Raw genomic sequence first — 24,936 nt, 5'->3', positions numbered from 1 at the left:
ACCCATTATTCTCACATCAGTGAAAGAGTTCCAGTTAGACATTTCTGTCTTTTGAAAATGTTTTGGGTGAGGAAAAGATAATTGACCCTGCATCACAAAACCAACAAAAAAGTCGCCTGACATGGATTTTTAGTTAATGGCAGATTCTGATAGACCAGTCTCTAAGCTTGAAAATGATGAATAACTCATTTCAAATGGACTCTCCTAACCTATCTAAATACTGGAGAGAAAACACACTCTCTGGAAAAGTGGGAACTGAGAAAAGAGGCTCTGAAGTACAGGGTCTATCCAAGTGCTTAATCTTTACCAAACCATGCTAGTTGTTCGGTGAATGGGACAAAAAACAGGATGTAAACCACCGCAGCAACAACAATGAAGGGATTATTAGATCATGCTGAAATTCAGCATGCTTTATTAACACATTCTGTCCATGATTAAAGTTAACTTTCAAAGCAGTAGCATCATCCTTTCAAAAGTTATTAGACATGAAAGTGAAGAGTGTGCAAAGGATTTTCAAGGAATGAAAAGAGGCCTCTCAGACATACCGGATCTCACTACGTGCTTTACAAAAAAAGGGTTGAAGAAAAACTGCTGAAAACACACTTTCCCACTCATTTTATGATCCCAAACTTAATAATAATGTAGAAAAAGAATAGCTCTTGCAGAAAATATGAAAAACTTAAGATTGACTTGGTTGACCTGTTTCACCTTTTTAGCTCACCTGAGCCGAAGGCTCAAGTGAGCTATTGCGATCGCTCTTCGTCCGGCGTCCGGCGTGTGATGCGTCGTCCGTCGTGCGTAAACTTTTATATTTTCATCTCCTTCTTGAGAACCCCTTGACCAATTTTCACCAAACTTGGCAGGGAGCATCCCTAGGGGGATAGGATCTCAATTTGTTCAAGTGGGCACCGTACCCCACCTGGGGGGCCCCCAGAGGGGCCCAAACCCCCAAAAATTAAGGAATCTTAAAAAATCTTCTTCTCTAGAACCAGAAGTGATAGAGCTAAGTTACTATAAATTAGTACATTGATGACTGTAGTTTCAAGTTTGTTCATGGCAGAATCAGGGGTGCCCCCCTTGGACCCAGGGGAGGGGGGGTGGGAAGGGGTCCTAATGGGGCCCAAATTGTACATTTTCATCTTTTTATGCCTCCGTCACGAAGTGGTGCCAGAGGCATTATGTTTTCGGGTTGTCCGTCCGTCCTTCCATCCGTCCGTCTGTCCATAATGAATTTTGTGGACAGCGTAACTAAAAAACCTTTTGAGGTATCCTAATGAAACTTGGCATGTATGTGTATTAGGGGGTGAAGTTGTGCCTATCAACTTTTGGGTGCACATCCTCAAGGTCAAAGGTCAAAAGGTCAACATCAAATAGTAAAATGTTACTATTTCCACCATATCTATGCAATGCCTGAAGTTATTTTCTTTAAACTTAGTGTATACATGTATTACCCAATTAAGATTCTCTGGTGAAAGTTTGGGGTCATGAGGTCAAAAGGTCAAGTAAAAATATCAAAACTTCACTTTTTTCTGCGTACCTTGGAAATTGCTCAAGGTATTTTCATTTAACATAGTAAATATACATGTACTGACTGGCAGTGATTATGTAGAGAATTTAGGGCTCATGGGGTCAAAGGTTAGGGGTCAAATGTCAAGGGCAACACTTCAAAATTTTACTATTTCCCTCATATTTATGCAATGCCAGCAGGATTATTATTCTTTTTTTTTGCACTTGGTGTATGCATGTATAACCTAATAGAGATTCTCTGGAAACTTTCTCTTTTTTTCTTTTTTTTTTGCCTCAAAGGTCAAAAGGTCAAAGATCAAGGGAAAGTGCTGAACTAACTTTTTTCTCCATATCTCGGAAGTGGCTCAAGTTATCTTGAAACTTACTACATATTCATGCATGTTCTGCCTGACAGTGATTATCATATGAATTTTAGGGTCAAATGCCAGATGAAAATGGTAACAATGTACTTTTCAATACAGAAATTGCACTTTTTCTCCATACCTTGAAAATTACTCTGAAATGCATTAATAAACTTATGAATGGGTCAAAATCAAGTTAAAGTCCTTAAATCCCCAAATACATTTTGTCCTATTCATCCAAGTAAACCAATGTCAAGGAAGGTGAACATTCAACACATTTGTGACAAACTTGTCATTTTAATATTTTGCCAATTTTGTGAAAATGTAATCACACATTGTCCACATGTACTATAGACCTATTAGGAGAATCATGCATTATGGCAGAGGCATACCAGTCGCCTTAGCGACATTTCTAGTTCTTGAAAATGCCATTATGAATTTTCACCAAAGTTGGCAGGTAGCATCCCTAGGGTGAAAGAATCTCATTCCCATCAAATGGGCACCATGCTCCACCTGGGGGGCCCTGGGGGGGGGGGGGGGGGGGGGGCCCAGGGGGCCTAAATTTGGACCGAAATTGTAAATTTTCATCTTTTTCTTGAAAACCCTATCACTAATTTTCACCAAACTTGGCAGGTAGCATCCCTAGGGGGATAGAATCTCAATTCCATCAAATGGGCACCATGCCCCCCCCCCCCTTCCTGAAAGGAATCTTTACAGATTTTCTCTAGAACTGGAAGTGATTGAGCTAAGTTAATACTATGAGTCAGTATATTGATGACTGTTGTTTCAAGTTTGTTCATGGAAGAATCAGGGGTGCCCTCCCACCCCCTTGGGACCCAAGTAAGCGGGATGGGATGGGGGGGGGGGTCCAAATGCAGGCCTAAATTTTCATCTTCTTGCTGAAAACAACATAATGGATTTTCACCAAACTTGTCAAGTAGCATTCCCATAGGGATAAGATCTCAAAGTGTTTGAATGGGCACCATGCTTTCCTTGGGGGCCCCAGGGGGTCCAAACCTCCTAAATTAATGAATATTAAATAATATTTTTCTCTAGTTCTAATCAAAAGCAATAGGGCTTTAAGTCTTTTTTCCCAAGCTGCATAATCCAACGTTCTATAAAGTACAGTGTACTTGGCAGGTATTTTTACCAGTGTGATGGAATATATAAATGGACACCATGCCCCATTCTCAAAGCTACCCCCACCATAAGTTTCCAGTGTTCTCAGGTAAGAGTCTGCAAGAATGCATGGAAGGTGAACTTGCGATACTCAGGTGAGCGCATGACCCCCGGGTCTCTTGTTTGAGTCCTCACGTAAAATCAAGGGGATGTGACATTTTATTGGTTTTGCTATGCACGGTCACATATATCACTTTTTAAGTACATTAATATGTAGAATTTATAGGCACATAATGTTATTGACTGATTTGTTTTGATGATACTTGTAATTAGAGCTTCAGAAAAAAGCACTCAGGTATTAAAAGGGGCATTCCAGATGATTTGTGGAATTTGACATCATGTAGTACATAAATCGACACCCCCATATATAGATTTATGGAATTTATTGTGGTCACTTGAGCAGAGAAACTCAATACTCTAGCCATGTTCAGACGTATTTCTAGTCGCAGTAAAATTTTATAGCGCAGCAATTAAAATCAAAATTTATACTTATCTTACTACTACCCTGTGTCCACACTACGGTCGTGGGAAGAAACTCCAACCACTTTACTATGGCCTTCACGGGGATCACCATGGAGGGTCGGTGTAACTTCCGGAAGTGGTAGCGCCACGCATGTTGACCATACGATTGTTTTTTACCAGCGGCATTTGTCTTCTCCATTCTTGTTGATTGAAATTTCTGAGCGCTAGCATCTTCGTCGCGATCGACTAGGTTAGAATTGCACTACATGCGCACGTGTACTCACAAATTGTCAACATTGCGATTTGACCCCGGAAGTTTTACCTAGGTCGTCGGTAGGTTCTGTAAGTTCAGAGATACTTCGAGGGCTTGTCCACACGGGCAATTTACTCCGACCAGCTAGTCGTGATAGCGAGATACTCCTGAGAAAACTCAGGAGTATCTTGGTCGGAGGAAGAGGTCGTGGTAAGTTCCTCCGACCGGAGGAAGTTACCACGACCTTGTTCAGACGGGCACTACTCCGACCTCTCCTCTGAAGTTACTCCGACCAAGCTTCCTCCGACCCTTCCTCCGAAGTTACTCCAACCAAAACTGCCCTTGTCTGAACATAGCTTCTGTGAAAAATCTTAAACAAATTACACTGAACAGTGTTGATGACATAAGAGCCTCACATTTTTCAGAAATCTAGCAGTGTAATTCCATTACAGTACTGCGTGCTTAACGTGTTCACCTGTGTGAAATCTATTCAATAATTGCCATGCCTTCTTCTTTTGTTCTGCTTCCTTGAGCCCCAACTCATGCATTCTTATGGTGAGGCTACCATGTCATCATCCTTGTTCATTGCAATTTGTTTTAAAGAGGACCTCCGGATGATTGTCAGACTTTACATTTGAACAGCTTTAAATCAGTTAAACTGTACAGAGTTTCAGAATTTATAGTGATTGGGATGAGGAATGAGAATGTTTTCAAATTTTATAACATATTGCAATGAACAAGGATGATGACATGGCAGCCTCACCATAAGAATGCATGAGTTGGGGCTCAAGGGAAGCAGAACAAAAGAAGAAGGCATGCATAGATTCTTCACAGGTGAACTTGTTAAGCAAGTGGTATTGTAATGGAATGGAATTACACTGCTACATTTCTGAAATATGTGAGGCTCTGATGTCATCAACACTGTTCAGTGTAATTTATTTAAGATTATCAGTTTATTGATTTCTCTGCTCAAGGACCACAACAAATTCCATGAATCTACGCAAGGAGTTGTCAATTTATGTACTACATGATGTGAAATTATGAAAATTGTCTGGAATGCCCCTTTAAATTTTGAAAACATTCTTATTTCTCACCCCAATCACTATAAATTCTGTAACTCTCTACAACTAATAATAATAGTTGTTCACATGTAAAAGTCTGAAAAACATCCAGAGGTCTCCTTTAACCCGTTGAAGACGAGTCCCGAATATACCCGGGCAGGTGTCTATGGGAAATGCATATTACAGCAAAACCAGCTTGTCCTCAATGGGTTAATAAAGAAAAAAGGTGTGCATTTAAGGGCATTAAAGAAGATGAGAGAAGGATGACATAGCAATTGTGGGTCATTCTTAAAGGACAAGTTCACCTTCATAGACATGTGGGTTGAGTGAATGCAGCAATATTAGTAGAACACATCAGTGAGAGTTTGAGCATAATCGGACAATCCGTTAAAAAGTTATGAATTTTCGAAGTTTCTGCTCAGTCACGGCTGGATGAGAAGACTACTATAGCTTGTGATGTCACAAGAGTACAACGATATAAAGAAAGAATAAAGAAAATTCAACATATTTCCATTTTTCTCGCATAACAAAAGAACTCTCGACTTTTCTCTTTCAGAAGGCAGGGGGAATAATATTACCCTTAACATGCGTCAGTAGCAAGTCGAAGAAATGTGCACTTTATTCAAAAAGTAAAGTTTTGTTAAATTCTCTTTTTATTTTCCTTATATAGTTGTACGCATGTGACATCATACACTGTAGTAGTCTTCTCTTCCAGCAGTGACTGCGCAGATACTTAAAATATTCGTAACTTTTGAACGGATTGTCCAATTTTCCTCAAACTTTCACTGATGTGTACCACTAATATTGCTGCATTCTCTCAATCCGTATGTATATGAAGGTGGACTTGTCCTTTAAAGAGGATCCATATTCTGGAGGTAAGCCCTGCTCTGAAAACAAGCTAAAAATATACACTGAAAAAACTGGGAAATTGACATATTTTTTTCTTCATCCAAGCATCGCTACCAAAGAGGGGTAATAAGACAAAGATGGTGAGACCCCACTAGACTGTGAGGACTTCCAGTTGGCTCTGATAATGTTGGCTTGACATGACCGACATCACTAAGACTGAAGTTATGGATTGAATTTAAACCAAAGCGACTGGTGATCTTCTCCCCCTCCAAAAAAGCCAGTAGTAGCCTTATCGAGCATTTAATGCGGGATCTGGGCGTAGTTTTTTATTTACAGAGATTTGTTATGATCCCAGATTAATTGTTTATTGCTCTTTATTGATGCCTTGATCCTGGAAAGCTTGTCACCATTGCTGACAGCCCAGGAGGCTTATCCAATGCTTCACAAAGATTTGAAACACTTGTGTGAAATCCCCCTCACACATTTTGATTTCTTCTTTTTTTTTTTCTCTCTCTCTCTTTCTCCTTCACTTTTATTCTGTCATGCTCTATTTTTATATAAAGTCCTTTATAATGTGTTACACAATGGTGCCACATCCTGTACCTGTAATGAGCCAGTGCACTGCTCCTGTCAATCCTAATGAGCTACATTTTCTCCCCTAAAGTAATATGTTATAAAGCAAATTACTGTAAAGCAAGAAATATTCCGGGCATGAAATTTTCACGATTTGGAGCTGGAGGCCTTTTTCTCAGCATGACATTTTTCGTGAATTGCCACTGGCGTTCTATGCATTATAGTGTAGACAAGAACTTTCATGTGCGTTTTAATTTTGCAAATTTCAACTCTGAAGATATGTATGAATTTAAAATGCTCACAAAAATTTTGAGTTTTACTGTATACTCTTTCCAGACCCCCCCCCCCCCCAAAAAAAAAAAGAAGCAACAACAAAGGGCAAATGTGGCATTTGTTATGAACAGATACACCTGATGAATTGCAAACCAGGTCAGGCTATGAAACGTTCCTTTTCCTGCGTATTGTCTGAATTTTGTTTGGGAGATGTTTACATGTCAAAATCAATTTTCGGGTAGGATGGACAAGAAAAGGGATGTACATGCAAAACTGAAGAATGCGTGACACAACAGTGGTTCGAAAATATTATCTACTTCCGGTTCCATGGGGGCCCCGTGGACGGTACATTCGTGGCACTTGCACCGAACCCCGAAATTGTACAATTATCTGCGCAAATAGCTGAAGAAAGAATGAAGAATTGCGGGGAAAAGGGGGGTTTAGGAGACTCCGCCGAATTCTTTTCCAGTGACCCAGAGCACAGAGTGCACATCATACAGCGGGATCATCAAGGCATCGCTCCCCAGAGCTGGCATATATTTTTTTCTTTTCCCCCTCGATCTCAGCGTGAAGGATATGGGGAGGGGAAAGGAGAAGTTGTCTAGCGATCTTTGATAACCATCGGATGCAGGCGAGCTCCATGGCCTCAGGCGCTTCACAGGTCTTGTCCATACATTGAAAAAAAGGAGGGAGAATGCTTCACTAGAATTGTTGGTCTTAGGTGGGGACAGGCATGTCTATGCTACCATCAAACTTTTGATGTCTATACTTTGATCCTTAATTAACCCGTCGAGGACGGACTGATTTTGCTGCACAACATGCATTTCCTGTAGACACCTGCCCAAGTATACCCGGGACTAATCCTAAACGGGTTAACTACAAATTACAGTGTAGAGAGAGAGAGAGAAGTAATTGAAAAGTATATGACAAATTGAAAGTTGTACCACATATGCAGAAACATTGCAAGAGAGAATTGCAGTAGATGGAGGAGTTCAACGAAACTATGAAAACCTGACATATCCCTCAGAATTTGAACAGAACAGTCAAACATTTGAGAGTTGAATTTGCGTTTAAATCATTCTGCTTTATCTGTTGCCTGCAATCTTAAATTTGAAGTGTCTCCGTTTAACTGTGCCACAGTGTGATCACCTCTACTTCTCATTTGTCACAATACTTAGAAAGACACTTATTTTTGCTGTTTCTTACATTTTTTGGTTTCCCTATTAATTTGATCAAAGGAAATGATTTTTGCCATTTAGGGGTGTGTGTATGAATGCTATTAATTACCCGTGACCGGTGGTATGCAGATTAGGTGAGAGTGTTCAGTTTTCTCAGTGATAGTACGTCTAGATAACATTGCATTTCATTGACTAGGCATGTGAGTACTGTGTTTTTTTAGCATTAAAGTACAATCATGTTGGGTTTTTTTCCAAGCAGATATATAAATCACAGGTTCGTGTTTTTCCATTTTCTTCTGTAGTGACGACTCCTTTAATTTAAATGCTATATAAATGTTATTCTTTCTGATAAATATGATCGTGCAATCATGTGCCTGCAAATGGTGTTATTATCAAAACTACTTTCCAAAGGTGCCGTTGGTGTTTTGTATATAAACAGTACCTGCTACAAAGAGTTCAAAAGTGCGCCAATGCACAATGTAAAAACACATTGTTTGGTGTAATATATATCTCTCACCCTAAGGAGTGCTTTATAAACCTCTGGGTTTATAATCCGACATTTTCTGCCATTTCTTTACAAATCTGGACAAGTTTCCGTTCAGCAGCATAATTGTGAGTAACAACAGAGTAATACAACCACAACAATGGGGGCGGCTCAATCACAGGTTAATACAACTTCGAGCCCCTTTTACTTTTTATTTCTGAATATTTTCCCTTGCTGTGGGATATTGCATTTTTCCCACCAGACTTCGACCTTACAACATCTGTACTTTTCATCCATGCATGCACCTACGGTACATGTACAACACTCTCATGTGCGCACATACACACACACACACACACACACACACACACACACACACACACACACACACCATCAATCATAAACTTCAAGTTCATGTAGACGATGCTTTTGCATGTATAACATGGTTCAGGAGCTGAAGAGTGTTGTGAAGTCTGGCTGTAATGTGCAGCTTAAAGATCCTGTTTACCTTTGGGAGCAATGATTTTAAAAATGTTCAAGATACCACTTATGATGCTCATGTGTAGGTCACTTGTATCACAAAACATCCTATCATGTAAAATTTGTGCCATAAAGCCTAAAATATAAGGAAATATCACTATTTTTCTCCTTAAACCATAACTGTAGATGGTTTAGTCTGGAAACATTTTTATCATAACTATTGTTCACATTTTATATATCTAACAATACTTAACATCGATCATACTAGTTCAGATTTTTACATTGGTTGTTTCTATCCCTAAAAACTCACATTTTAGAACTATTTTGAAGCACTAATGCTGGGTTTTTGTTTCATATGCAAATGGTAAATTATGCCTTTAATGTCATGTGATTCTTGTGTGCTGTAACTGCATGTACAGACAGTTCAAGAAGCATAATAGTGATAACCTTATTGCCACTGCACAGAGCCTCAATATCCATATGGCAGTGCTGTTCAAGTTATGGCAAGAAAAAAAAAAACACCTAGCAATTTTCATGATGCATGCTTATCATTTTGCTACACTGTACAAGCATCCTTTACCATAAAAATAAAGATGAAGGAACATTATCAGTGTTTCTCAAACTGTTCTTTAGGCAATCAGTTCTTTGTTTTATTAAGATGTGAATTGATTGTCTCAAAATCATAATGAGTTTTGCTTTTTGTTTTGTTTTGGTTTGATGAAGCATGGTAGATTTTGACCATGAGGTTATGGATAGCGGGAAATCTCTGTGATGGGAGCTGAGGAACCTAGTGCACACAACGATCAGCTCATGTACCTAGTCTGGTATGGAGTGATGCAATATTCAATTCAATTCAATTCAATTCAATTCAATTCAATTCAATTCAATTCAATTCAATTCAATTCAATTCAATTCAATTCAATTCAATATGTTTGAGATTATCAGATGGAAAGGAAACCTTATTACTATGAGTTAGAGTTAGTTTGAGAGACTCTGCAGTTGATAATTTGTGGTAAATTCAGTGGGGAGGAGGAGGAGGAGAATAAGAAGAAACAATGGTATATGACTACAAAATGTAGTATCTTATAACTGGTGTATTTTTTTTTCTGTGTAACAAGTTTTGTCTAGTAGTACAGCATTCAGTATTTGAGTCATATTAGTCAGGTGCTAGACAGTCAAGACCCAATACTGACCTCTACGTAAAAGTCGTTTCGGGTAAAATGAGCCAAATGTAGTTTGGCACCATCAGTATGGTGTAGCAAAGGTTAAGGACAAGTACCTGTAGCAGCAGGCTTAAGTCATAGGATGCTGAAAGAAAATGAAATCGTCATTAGCATGCAGCTCAATGAAATCACATTTGGCACCGCAGTTGCAGCAGTGCACATCAGCTACAATACAATGTACATTTACAGTGTAGGCCTATCCACATAAATCAAAATTTTGTATTTTTCTTTAAATAGCCTGTCCCTTCTTTCATCATTTCTTAATTTCTTTTCTCTGTTTGTCTCAGCAGAAATGAAAGCGTTTCTTCAGAGATCGTCCTCCAGCAGATATTATTTCCCATGTCAAATCAATTTGCAAGAAATTTTGGAGTTTCAAACATTGTTCCCCCAAGTATAATATAGCAGAAATTTTCTTTTGGATTCAGTTATTGGTTTAAGGGGAGTGCAGTCAGCACATGTTTGATCTAGAGAGTGGATGTTTTTTTATATACTTTGTGTTTGTAAGGCTACATTTTGTGAAGCCTTGACTTAATCATAAATTGAGGGGCTTTTACACAATCCCCCCCCCCCCCCCGAAAACACACCAGTCCTGTGGTTAGATGACTGAACAATTTTACCCTGCAGTAACCTATACAAAAGGAAACTGGCAAGAATAATTGTGGCTTTTAGCTGTATCACCTCTCAGACTTATTAACTGCATTTTTCTTTTTTGCATGTTTGGAAGTGACAGTGGATATTAGTTAGCCTGCATCTTTTGTTAGAATACAGTGAATATATACATTTGGCTTCTGTAACCACTTTGGTCAAGTTTCCAATGGGGAAAAGTGACAAAAGAGGACTCGATTTCCTTGCCCGAGGTGCGATAGCTCCCCGCCACGATTTGTACTGATTGCACAAACATGCATTGAGGAGGCTGTTCCGAAGACAATGGCGTTTGCTGTAATGGACGTGTACGGCGGGCGTCGGGCATCCGTCAAACGTGACAAGCTCGAGGCCCGCTCCGACAGCATGCCAAAGACAAGATGGATGAATGTTGGTGAACAAGCCCCGATCTCTTGCTGAACTCTCTTTGTCGAACCAGACCAACCTTCACTTTGTGTCTCCGTACGCCACTGTCAGCATTCCAGTATCGTGTCCCTCCTTTGTTTACCCCAAACCCCACACAAATTAGCAATAATTGACCGCTATTTTGTATTTGTTGTTCATTTGCTGATGTCGTAGATCATCCCGTTGCATCCCTGTGGTCCTCCAGACCATAGCCCAGCTTTCTTTGCAGGTGATCTAGATTGGATTTGCCATTTCCCTTATAATGTCTTGCACGATGCAGACAGCACAAATGCAGCTTTGAGAGTCTTCTATTGTCTTTTGTATGCCTAATGGGCCTAACTGAGATGGATTGGTAACAGTCTTTACATCTAGGGACAAGATCATTTTTTTATTCTTCTTTTCTTGAGTTTGTTAGATGGAGAAAAGCCGGGAGATTACAGGCCAAGGTCAGTGGTGAGGATTGACATCAATAAAGACGGCCTAAGTGATTTATCCTCGACTTGCATCATCCGATTTCACCTTTTGAATTTGGATCACCCAAACAGACATTTGTCATATTTGTAGCAATTGTGCTAAAAGGGCAGCCCCTCCCCTCCCCTTCCTTGATATATTTGATACACTTGTACGTCTTAATCAGAAACGTTAACCCCATTTCCATGTTATATGCTGCGATTTTGTAACAGAATGGGTATTGCAATATCAACTTTAAAGGTCCTGTTTACCTTTGGGAAAAGTGATTTTAAAAAATTTCAAGATATGACATTTAATGCATATGTGTATGTCTGTTGTACCACAAAACATTTTATCATATAAAATTTTCACGATAAGGCCTAAAATATAAGGAGATAACTGATTTTTCTCAATAAACCTAACTGTAGACGGTTTAGTCTGGAAACATTTTTATTATAACTATTGTTCACACTTTGTATATTTAACAATACTTAACATCAATTATACTGATTCAAATTTTTGCAGTGATTGTTTCTATCCCTGACTCATATTTTAGAACTATTTTAAAGCACTAATGCTGGGTTTTTGTTACATCTGCAAATGGTGAATTATGCCTTTAACTCGTTGAGGACGAGTCCCGAGTATACTCTGGCAAGCATCGATGGGAAATACGTGTTGTAGCAAAATCAAACCGTCCTCAACAGGTTAAGACTGTAGGCCTTTTGACCGGAATTCTCAAAGGTTGTTGTTGTTTTTTTCATTCAAATCCATGGTTCAAACGTAGTCCATGGACTAAAACAAACGCAAAATAGGTGCACCTTACTCATGCCTCTCAATTGTTAATGTGTTATGTTATGCGTGTCGTAGCAAAATCTTCCATCCCCAACTGGTTAACCCATTGAAGACAAGTTGATTTTGCTACAATATGCATTTTCCATAGACCCCAGCCCGAGTATCCCAGGGACTTGTCTTCAGTGAGTGAAAGGGATGGTGTAGTTTGGTTGAGATGGGGATTCAGGCTTTAACTCTTTCCAAGGTGATTAGAAACCACTTATATGAAAGTTTAAAGAGCATACAATTTTAAGAGTTATTCAAAGTTTATTTAATAAAAATTGGTTTTGAAATGGCTGAGATATCCAAAATTAAAGAGGTCCTAATAAAAGGTGGGACCCACCTTTTGTTGGGACTGCTTTGTTTCACTTTATTTTTAGATATCTCTGCCGTTTCAAAGCCGATTTTCGTCAAATAAACTTTGAATTCCTCTTAGAATTGCATGCTCTTCAATATTTCATGTACATTGTAAGTGGTTTCTAATTATCATACAAAAAAGTTCAAGTCTAAATCCCCACCTCAACCAAAGCTATACCACCCCTCTTGAAGTGCCACTTTAATCTCCTGCCATAGTTGGAGAGGCTGTGGAAATATATTTGAACAGCTCCCTCTTCTGTTTGTCCATGTCCAATTCTGATACAGGTACTGTCTCTATTGCTGCAAGTAAATGAGATAGATGAAACCTCATCAATAAGTCTTGGTATGGAAGCACTGCAGTGAAAATGAAGAATGAGGAAAGGGTGTGTTTACTGTGTAGTAGGTATTAGTGAGAGTGAGGACATTCTTGTAAGAGTTGAGGTCAAGTCCGCAGTGACTTGATGCAGGGTTGCTGGATGTGGAACTCTTGTTGACAGACCTTCATTACTAGCACGCCAGTTCTGAAAATATTGCTCAGTTGCATTGTTGGTTGTTGGCATTTTGTTTTGTTTTGCTTTGCTTTGTTTTTTCTTTTGGTTTTTGTTTTCAGAACACAATAAGTCAATCTAGCAAGAAGGACATGATAACTACAGTCACACCTGGCAATAGGTCTGTTGAAAAAAAGCCATGATACAGAAAAAGCTGGTGAAACTTCAAGAAAAAAAAATGACAGAGCATTTAGGGAAAATTTGGGTTTGAAAGCAGCACTGCTTTACTTTTTGAACCAGACAGTGATGGCAAATGTCTGTGTGTATAGCGACGCTGCAGCTGTAATAGTACTCCCTGTCTTGTATCCTAAATCTTGAAAATAGAGTGACTTTCATGTGTTTTCAGATAATAACAGATTCCCCCCCCCCCCCTTGTACCTATTAAGTCTTAATCAAGGATGATGTTCACTTCTAAGACTGTGGTCTTTTGCTTGGATGGTGTATGCATAAAGTATGCTTTTAAACAAACATTAACACCATGCAAAGTAGCTTGTGTACCTGTGTAATGAGGTTCTGAAGCACAGTAAGTTTGGTATGCCTACTTACTGTTGCATACTGTAGGTGTGCATATGTGCATGTAAAATGTGGCTTTGATCCAATTTGCATTCCTTGGGTCATTCACAGCGGTGTCGGTCGCTATATCATGAAAGGGACTAATTAACCAGAAATGGCACCTAAATGCTACAATATCATTTTATTCACACTTTACGGCAGGAATAGACTGAAGGTCTTAAAGGGATGGTACAGTTTTGGTTGAGATGTGGATTCAGGTTTTAACTCTTTGGGAGATAATTAGAAACCACCTAGACTCTATTATGAAATGCTTAAGAGCATACAATTCTTTGAAGAATTCAAAATTTATTTGAAGAAAATTGGTGATAGCTGAGATATCCCAAACTCAAGTGGTCCTAATAAAAGGTGGGACCCACCTGTTATTAGGACCAGTTTCTATTTCTGTTTTCAGATGTCTCAGCCATTCCAAAACCAATTTTCATCAAACAAACTTTTAATGCCTCTTGGAATTGTATGCTCTTAGATATTTCATTGAAGTGGTTTCTAATTATCTCACAAAGAGTTAAAACCCCAAATCCACATCTCAACCAAAACTTCACCATCCCTTTAATTTTGCTTCCCCTTTCGTGAAATTTAGCAACCCGTTTTCTCACTCTGTATGTGTGTGCGTGTTTGAGTATGTCTGTGTTTGCCACAAAATATGTTGAGCTTTCCCACTGAATAGGAGTTGGCGATAAAAGTTTCACTACCACAACTAAAGACGGATTAATAGATTGCTCGAAGTCCACACAATTTGCAGCAATTATCTGTTGGTGCACCAAATGCTCTGAATTGCGGTGCATTCCTTCGGTGACAGTATAACCCATTGACTGCTGGGTTAAGGTGTGCTATTTGTAAAGTCAGTAGAGGAATTATAGTATCTTAAATGCAAAGGGTTAATTATCTTCAGTTGATGACACCTTGGGAGAGATTTGACAATTGAGAGCATCAGGAGTTACATTGCTCTTTGCCAGGGTAATGGCATAGTATGCCAACAACAATAACAACAGGAAAATACAGAGAACCCAAACTGCATATATGGTGATATGTAGTAATTTGAAAAACAGTGATGAAGGCATGGCAAAGTACTGATTATTTGTGGTGGTATTCGTTGTCCATTTGGAACACTTGCTGCTTTTCCGATATCACCAAGTGAATGTACATACTGCTGTAGATTGTGAATAGCCTGTATAGCAGGGCATAATGCTCTCAGAGATAATGCGGCCCATTCGGAGTTTATCCAATTTAGAGAGGTCCATGGTATATGTTGGCTTTTGATGTGATGAGAAGTATTTGTAAAAATGTAAATTGCACTTTGCTTTCTTTGAGGTAATGCCAAAAGTAGGTTGATAGGGATAGGAACCTGTCCAATTTCCCCTTTCAGTTGTGCTAAATGTTGGGGACTGATTGGTCTATGGAAAAGGATGATGATGAGTTGGCAGCATTCTGTGATTGATTTGAATGCCAAACCTTCCTGAAATTGAAAGTGAAATGAATCACTTTCTTTCTTTCTTTTCCAAAATTTGATGTGATAATATGGCTCATATCATGTGTAATAACAGTAACTGTAGTTGAGATTGTGGGAAGATGTGAACAACCACAAACATGTGACTGAAACATGTTAAAGAAAGGAAATATGAAATACATGCTTATGATTCTAAACTTTCTTGTTTTTTTGGTTTGTGCGATGCGACAGAACATATATCCCACACACATAACAGTCCCTTTCAAAGAAAAACTTTGAAAAAAAAGAGGAGCGTTTGATTCTTGAATTCAAACTGTTGGCTACTCTTCAATCCCTAAATGAGGATTTAAGGGATTTAAATCTCCTTTCCTCCCAAAGAAATTTATCTGTGAATGATAAAGGAGAGAACGGAGTGACAATGGCAAGGGGTGAGGGCGCACTTAAGGACAATCTTCTCCGCAGATTGTGTAGCAACATCATTTGGACAGCTACCACTACTGACCACAGATTTTTAGGTACTTTAGATCACGAGCATTTCTGTTACTGCAGTCCACTAATTGATTAGCAACGGTGGATTTGCTCTTTGAATGACTGGCCACCTAATTGAGAGGTCAACCACCGCAACCCCAATTGGAAGTATTAGGACAACTGTCTGTTTGTTTGTTATTTCACTAAGTGCTTTGGCTATTTTCTCTTTCATTCTTTCAACTGCCCCATCCCGCACATTGAAGACTCCACAGTACAGGACTGCCTACTGTGTACGATGGGCTCTAAGGGATGAATACACCACTAAGATGCTTGTTTGACAAGATGGGGCTAATTTCAGGACATCAATAACTGCGGTGTGGTCTCGAGAAGTTCAATAATTTGCCTACAAAGGAGCTTGAATGGCCGGGTCCTTGAGAAAAATCAATTTCTGTACTTGAAGTCAACACTCAATTTTTTGCTTGAGGCTCCCTTCTCTCAATTTTCTCAAACCGTCCGATCAATTGCAAGTTCAATAAATGCCACCTAAGTCCCCAATTGTCCAATTGGAGTTGATAATTAGGAGACTTGTGCCTGATGCACGCTTGAGGAGTATTAACAGCATCAAAGCATTGCGTGGAACAAGGTGTCCCTCTTTTGCCATAAACACCACTGACATTTTGATGGAACCTGGTTGAAGTCATGATTTGGGCTTTGTTTGCTGATTACATTTTCCTCACAATATTTCACATCCCAAGATTTATTTCTTTTTTCATATACCATCTCTGTATGACATTTAATGATGATGATAGTGATGAAAATAATGGAGTCTTTTAATGCGCCTTGTCTGTCACACAGTGGCACTCCAAAGTGTCTGATCAAGGTGAGACCTCCTTCTTGATGTTGCTCCATTTTATGAAAGAGCCACAATTGAAAGAAAACACAAGAACAAAAATGTTTTTGGTTCTCTCTTGAAATGAAGGGGATGAGGTCTCCATTTCAGAGCTCCTTGTAAACCTTGTACGTGTGACATGAGATGTATACCATAGGATAGTCTTTATAGGGACATGATTAAACCTAGCTACACATAGTTTATTTGTTTGTTTTAGCATGATGTCCTTGCACTATTGTGTGGTTTTAATGTATGTTTCCTGTTTATTACTCTGTGGTTTGGGATATGGAATTTATTATTGTTTTCTTTGGGTTTCTTTTTTGGCTCGATATTCATGTCTTTCCTCTTGATCTACTAAAAGTTTATGCATCCAACTTCCTATGTGAACTACTGATAGAAGTTATTAGTAGATGTGCTGTAGCTTCATACATCATAGGCCTTTTTTTTGGGTAGTGTATATTTCTGACATTTTTTTGTTATCTTTATTCTTTTTCCATAACGAATATGATCAAACATAGATAGTCGCACGTTTTCAAGCAAGCATTCCAAATTCCAAAATATATGCATTCAATATTTGTCTCGTTCCATCATCTCATATTCATTCCTTTCACAATAGTAATGTAACAGAATGTTAAAAATGTTGCTTGAGACACAGTTTTATCAGATAAGAGAATGCCAGAGTTCCACACAGTGGAGCTGTTATTTTTTTTGTCATATCTTCTCTGTTTCTGATATGTTCTATGCCATTCCACATGGATAAATCCCAGTTGTTCTCTCATGCAATGTCCTTGTCTGTGCACCCCTTGATTTTAATCATATAGAATGCTGAAGTCTGCCGCTTTGTGCTTGTCGCAGGGCAGCCCTTGAATGATCCGGTAGCAAGAGAAGGTGAGTTGGTGGATACTACCATATATCGAATGGAATAACATCCCTCCCCTGCCCCGCCCCCAACTGCCCCACCTTTTCTCATATTTGCAAAGTCACTTCCTGGCAAATATATCTTGCTCTATTTGCCCACGTGCCCAAACCAGGTTAGCAGAGAACGGTGGTGCGAATTGCCCGATATCGGGGCCAGAATGCTCTCACAAACACGACACCCCAGTAGCCGGATGTAATCTCCTTCAATTCCCTCCTTCTTGCCTACAATGATACAATTACTCAGTTCAGGCTTACACCTCGCAACACTTTCAGCTGAATGTTTATGAGCCCCATTGATCAAACTACTTAAGTACACATCGTAGTCAGTGATTCTCAACAGCTCCATCTGAACCCCAGCACCTACTTCTTATTCCAATCACCTCCCCCCCCCCCCCCCCCACACACACACACAATGTTGGTATAGTTTGCATTTACATTGTATATATGTCCAGATTTATGATTATGTATCTAGGCCACCTGCAAGAGAGCACTGAGTGTGAGATGGCATGAATGTGGAAAGGGGAACAGAAAGGCGGGCCACCCCTGGTGGGCAAATATGAAAGTCAATGTGAGGAATGACAACAGGACCAAAGGTCAGAGCAAGTCAAAGGGGGGCTACATGAGTAGACACATTGTGATTTATCTCTCTCTCCCTCTGTGTGTGTGTGTGTGTGTGTGTCTGTCTGTCTGTCTGTCTGTCTCTCTGTTTCCCTCCCTCTCCCCCCCCCCACCCCTCCCTTTTCTGCCATTCTCTGGGTAAACAGTGTGACTAGTAAGCAGAGAAGATGAAGAAAGTATATAATAGGACGGTTTAAATCGGCAGTGCACGAACATTGTGTGTGGTAGGCAGATAATGTAGCACGCAAATATGACCCCTATGGGTGATGCTTGGATTTAGTTTCATAGCTTTTTTGTTCTGTTTTGTCTTTTTTGCCTGATCATGATATACTGCATTCGTGCAATCTTTCAGATTTGTCTAACTGCAAAGATCATATGGAATGCATAAATTTGTGTGTTATACAAACAAAATCGATCAAAAACAAGGGATGAACCCGGAATTGCGTGTCATAGTTCCTTCATCTCAACTCTTTTTCAACCCCCTACCCCCTCACCCCTGACCCCAACTGCCCTACTCTTTCAGATTTCAGGTGTTGTGTCAAAACTTGTTCCTTTTCATCTGTTCATGTTTGAGCCTGTTTGGACTTCTGCATAATTGTAGATGAAGAAAAGGTGGTATGCTAGAGGCAAAGATAGTTTTTAACCACATGAATGCAGTGCACAAGAATTTTAAATGAATTATTCGTAAATGCCAAAGTACTGTGTCATAGCGCCAAAGGAAATACATCCATTTTGAAACGAACTCCAATTTGCAAGAAAATTAAAAAATTAAAAAAAAAACATGTAAGAGAGTATCATTTCCACCAAATAAAAAAAAAAATATGTATTAGTCCGGCAGCCGAGGGGGCTAAGTACTTTTTCTTCGATATAGTTTTTTTCTTTGTTGATAATTCATCTTTGGGGTCTCTACAATGATATTCAGGTGGGTGTGGAGCTCTCACCCTTGGGCAATTTTAATTATTCAAAATGACGTCCAAAATGGCCGCCATGAAGCCTAAAAGCCAGGAAAATGTCTCTAAAACACTAGTATTTCAATTAGAACACTTATCTAAAAGACCAGTAATATTAGTATAATGTCTTTAGTTGAGCAGAATCTGGTTGCCATGGTAACCATCAAATGTTTGGAACAAACCTAAAAAAAAAAAGTTAGAAAAGTATGCTTGTTATTTGTGCGACGTGCACAAAATATCAATTACCTGCATACCCCTTACAAAGAAAGTCTAAATGAAGTAACCATTAATCTAGCCTTTATTTATATATATAGTTGCCATAGCAACCTAGACTTGAATTCAATTGTGAATAAGTGCCGAAGGATTGAACTGCAGTATAGCAATGATGTGAAAATGTGACATATCATATTTCAGGTCTTTATTGCACATATGCCTATATTGGTTACACATACCGGTACCTCCCTCTGTTATATGAAGTTGATATGTCCTGGTTGCCATGGTAACTGCTCAATGTCACTTTCAAGGACAGTCCCATAACATGCATACATCAATGCATTGCAACAAAATTGTTTGACACTATTAAAGTTAGATGGCAAGAGACTAACATCTTTGTGTAATACTTATTGGTGGATAAACTGACTGTTAGCTGGGATGTGCATGGTTTCATTTTTCAGTTTCAGTTGTAATATAAATAAAATCACACAATGTGAAATAATTTCATGGTTTTGTCAAATTATTGGAACATACATTGCAATATTACAACCTGCGTAAGTGTCCTCAAAATCGTTCATTAAGTGTTATGTGAAAACAACATTTCAAAATGAGACTTCCTATGTGGTACAAGGTGAAGGGTATAATGAAATAACTTTCACATTCATGACATTGACATCGTTACATACATTGTTCGTAATAAACTACAATCCTCGAGAATGAAATAATCCAGTTTGTTTCATGATTTTTGTTAATTATCTTACTGTACTTGCCTGTAGTTTTTATTCATGAGTCATGCATATTAATTTAACCGAAGTTGATATTATACAAGTGTACTAAGGCAAAAACACTCTGAAAAAGAAAATATGTAATTGTTATAATTTTCTGTAAAAAAAATAACATATCATGACTTACTTTTCTTGTTTCATTTCTGTAGTACATGTAGATTTCTAAATTAGGTCATGTTTGTTTTTAAGATTCAGGTTCCAGTTCTGATGAGTAGCTTATTTTTACTTTGCTTCATTATGCGAGGGATTATAGTATCTAAGACATAGGGAGGGGATGAGCAAACTTAAAGAATCTTAAATATCTTACTTGATTCTCACTCTATTCTTCCTTACCACTCTCTCTGTTCCCTTCTCTACAGTCTCCACTTGTACAACTTCAACTTCCGACCCATTACTATCCCCCGCTCTTCACTTTTTCCCTCCTTACTATCCCCATGTGTCGCTTCCCTCTTCAATTCTCCTCTTTCTAGTCTCTTCTGCCAAGCAACGATGCGATTAAGGACTACATACACATGGTGTCACTGCAAACCTTTCTCCCTCAAACTTGAAGAAGTTCCATTGCAAAATATCATTACGCAAAACTTTACTTTTCACTGTAATACACAAAGCCGACGCAAACTAGGGATGAGCATGATACATAGGAATATATAGGGTCTTACCATTAGGATCCCCACACTTTTTTTATACTTAAGAGGCACAAGAAAAGTGGGATAAGACCCCCTCTCCTTTTTTTTTCTTGTCAGCTGATTCAGCCTATTAACCCTGGAAGTAGCATCAGAAAATGATAGTTAAGCCCTCCCCCCCCCTTTTTTTTTGCTTGTTAGTAAAACCCAGAAGTGGCACCAGAAATATAAACTGGGCCGCCTCACTTTTAAAACATAGCGCCAGCCCCGATATGAGTGGTTCTTATAAAGGATGTTTAAGAATAAAGTGCATTATGAGTGTTTGAACTTCTTAAATTTTCATATCTTTCTATGCTTGAATTTAGGATAAAATCGATTTTGTAAAGCCCCCGTTCTACTATGCCGTTCTCGCTACGATTTGACAATTTTCTCAGGTCGGGAAGGATCAGGTAAAACCTGAGCCGATCTGGACACAGTACGATGTTAGAACGCTCTAAGTACGCTGCAGTTACGACTACCAAGTGCTTGCTACGCTCTTACTACGATGATCGGGAATTAGACATTGCGATCTATGCCGCTGCCGGTACGCTTTAGAACGATGTAGCTACGCTGTTAGTGCGATGTTGCCGATGTTATCCGATCAATGCACGCTGTATCTACGCTCTGAACGATCTATACGATCTTATCACGCTCTTTCCCCGTTCAGAGAGCTGAAAAGTGCCCGATGTGCCCCGATATACCCCGATTCGACTGTGGGTCAGCAGTCAGTCAACTTATTAGCATGCAGAACCGAAGAAATATACTGTGGACCTCGAAGATTCATTCTTCTTTTTTTACTTTTGATTTTCAAAGTTGTTGTTGCTTCGTTATTCTCACTACTCTTTCTTCATCAGCGAGCCCGTGCTTCTGTGCCTCCAGTGCCCTGGTTATGACCCACCATTTCCCTCTCCTCTCCCCTCCCCTCCCCCCCCCCCCCCCCCCCCCCCCCCCCCCCCCCGTTGTCCACCTCGGACTTACTACCTTCTTCACTACTATATCTTTTCTATCCTCTCATCAATTTTTTCCTTACAAGAGAGCCGCCATGTGTTTGTTAATGTGCGTCCGTATGTGTGCATGTATGTGTGTATTACTCTGTCTGTCTTTTTTTTTGCTACCACTTAGGGAAATTTGTTGTTGTTGTTTTTTGCAATTATATATTTTTCTCTATGAGGGGACTGCATTCTGATACTACAAGCTCTGCTTTTTAGCAGTCCCCTCCATTTCCAGCAATATTTTGTATGCATTTACCACAGTGACGTAACTGTTATTTGTATCTCTGTTGATGATTTGCCTGTATCTCTTTTACAATGTTATTCTGTTCATCGCATTGTGGTACTGATTTCATGACGTCTGTGTATATGAGCGTTTCTTTGTATTTTTTATTATTTGTTTGTTGGAAGACGTGAAGTGAAATAAATCAACTTGAACTTGAACTTGAAGAGCCTCCTCAACTCACGGTTCTTTTGCAGCAATGCATTGTATAAACAAAGACGTGCTGATTTTTCGAAGGATTTTTCTTGATGTCCTTGCTTTTATAGTCCGTCTTCCTCCAGTTGTAGATGATTTCATATTCTTCAAAATTCTGCTATGTCCTCTTCCTCCTCTTTCAGCATCACGTGCAGTCTCTCTTTCTTCGCCTTTTGGGTAGCTGCTTCGCTGCTTTCTTCTCTTCTTTTTCTTCATCTCTTCTTCTTCTTCGAAAATTACAGCTAAAATTGCTTCCCGTTCTTGTGCCGATGTTACTACGCTCAGAAAGACCTTGTTACGCTCTTCCCGCTGCGTTTACGTCGTCATTACGCTCTCCCCGCTGCGTTTACGCTGTCACTACGCTCTCCCCGCTTGCCGTACGATTAAAAATATGTCAATTTTGATCGGGGAGATCGGGAAGAAATTTTGAACCGGTTCAAAATTTCTTCCCGATCTGAAAAACTGCCCGCTCCAACCCCGACCTCCACACGCTGCTGCTACGATGCTTCCGATCCCCGTACGCTTTTGCCGCTCTCTCCCGATCTGCTAGATCGGGACAGATCGGGGTCCAAATCGTGATAGTGGAACGGGGGCTTAAGCTAAGATTTATTTCTGGCTACTTGTAAGCCGATTTTTTAATCTAATCTTTATGGTTTGACATCGTGGTTTGACTCTCAAACAAGTAGCACATGTCTTCTAAAGGTGGCCCAACTCTCCTCAAGACATGGCTCAACTCTCCTTACACTGCAGAGTGTTGACATTTATTTTTTTAAAGTAAGTTTTTTAAATTAGGCAATGACCTAGAACAGTATAAGAAATTTTTATAGCTACAAGACAGGTTTATAGTTTTACTTCAGTTTGGTAACAGACACTTGTTGTGAGCAAGGATTGATTAGGAAACATATCCAAAAATAGAAAAAGTGGCTCAACTGTCCTCTCTTCTACTTGATATCATAGGATTTTCTTTAATGTATAGAATTTTATGATGTTTCAAGACATCGTAGGCAATTGTCTCTTCAGATGATACTCTCATGGTAACATGTATAACAACAAGAAAAAGGCAAGTTCCCAAGGCAACGATGTAGTCAGTTTCTTGTACAGATTGATAAGCTTCCTATATACACAGGTTACTCATATACATTCTGAGACATTCCAGGACTATACATTCGTATGTTAAATATCATGTCTGCAACCAGCCAAAGAGCAAGTATCCATGGCAACCATCTACTCAGGTCCTTTAAGTAAAATAGTTTGTATGATTTTCTGCCAAACATTCAGGTCAACATGTCCCTCATGCAACAATCACACACACAAACCCGATTCCATATCATTTTATAATCATATTGTGCATTTTAGGGATTTTAAGCTAATTATTCAATGTTTACCATAGCAACTGTCTTGCAACAAATTTCAAAAATATCTTATTCAAGTTGTTGGACTTTTGGACAAATGCTCCAATCCAAACATTGGTATAGTAGCACTTAAAACACATGATTACATACATTTTCCTAGTTTGAGGGCTGTGTGGCGGCCATGTTGGACGCCATTTTGAATAATTAAAATTGCCCAAGGGTGAGAGCTCCACACCCACCTGAATATCATTGAAGAGACCCCAAAGATGAATGATCAACAGAGAAAAAAACTATATCAGAGAAAAAGTACTTCGGTCAAAAAATGGCTTTTGGCTGCCGGACTATATATGCTATTTACTTTCTTTTTCAATGCAAACATAGAAGATTTTGTAGAATCTGTAAGATTTCAGAACTGGGCAGGATGTAGAAGCAACAAGAAAAATGCCCTTAACACCATTACCACACCAATGAATCTTTGCCCCAAATTATTGGTGCATTACACTTTGATTCAAGTCATTACTGTGTGAGCGATGACTCTGTATCAAGGCTGATTCCATTGCGTGAGTCACCCTGCGTGGAAACTGCCTGCATTGGTGAAGATGGGGGGGGGGGGGGGGGGGGGGGGGGCTATATGACAGGGTGCTCAGTCTTGAATTGACAAGTAGAGGGTATGGGAATCAATCATTAGATACGGAGCAGTCTATAGGGTGGATTAACAAAAAAATAATAAAATTGGCATCTTGAATAAGATATCAGTTGAGAGCCAAAGAAGCACTTCTACTTAAAGGGAATTGGATGCAGAATTTAAGAGGGCGCTATTGCATAGACCCGCTCTTATGCATCTGCCATATCCCGAATGTCCAAGTGAAACAGATTGGTAGGGTGATTGCATTGAAATAATGCAAATCTCAGTTCATCTCTTGATTCGGCCACTGTTCCTGGCTGGTTCTATATGTACAAATGAACCACCTACATACGGGTCCTTCGCAGACAAAGTTTGCTTGCTAGCTAGCCACATTAAAATGCTGCAGTAAACTGGTGTAAGACTACATTTCGATCTACATAAGATCAATATTCACTGGTCCAGTCCAACATGCACATACACTGTACCATACATACACTATGTACCTACATTGTATTCAGCGAATATTGAAGGACTATTGAACATGTACAAAATAAGAGCGTGTGCAATGCACACTTGCGATCTACTTTGACAGTTTACAAACTTTGCGTCGTCAATCTGTAAAAAGAAGACGGCGGCAATCATCACACTGCCGTGTCCCTTTAACAAGGCTTATTGCAGTGATGCCCCTGGGACTGTTACAGTAAGTGATGACATCCCAGGTCTTGTATTGGGCAAGAGTAGATGTTAAGGCTTTTAACAGAATGAAGTTCAGATTTTGACCTAACATCGTCAAAGTGCCTGAAATGCAACAAGAGTGACAATGTAGATGCACTCTTGTCGTGAATGCAGGCATTGT

At 39.3% G+C, this 24,936-nt stretch overlaps 1 protein-coding gene across 1 annotated transcript in view; it reads left to right on the top strand.

Moving 5' to 3' along the window:
- LOC139736030 (pirin-like) overlaps positions 1–24,936 on the top strand; it is a 74,238-nt gene that overhangs the window by 15,483 nt on the left and 33,819 nt on the right. The window contains exon 4 of the mRNA XM_071646811.1: positions 17,312–17,378. Coding sequence (XP_071502912.1) covers positions 17,312–17,378 — 67 coding nt within the window. The remainder of the gene's footprint in view (positions 1–17,311; positions 17,379–24,936) is intronic.

Source organism: Diadema antillarum, unplaced genomic scaffold, assembly GCF_040938485.1.
Source record: "Diadema antillarum isolate AM-2024a unplaced genomic scaffold, OU_Dant_1.0 scf00000003, whole genome shotgun sequence".
Lineage (NCBI taxonomy): Eukaryota > Metazoa > Echinodermata > Echinoidea > Diadematoida > Diadematidae > Diadema > Diadema antillarum.
The sequence above is the reverse complement of the archived record's forward strand: the minus strand, read 5'-3'. Positions and strand labels throughout refer to the sequence as shown.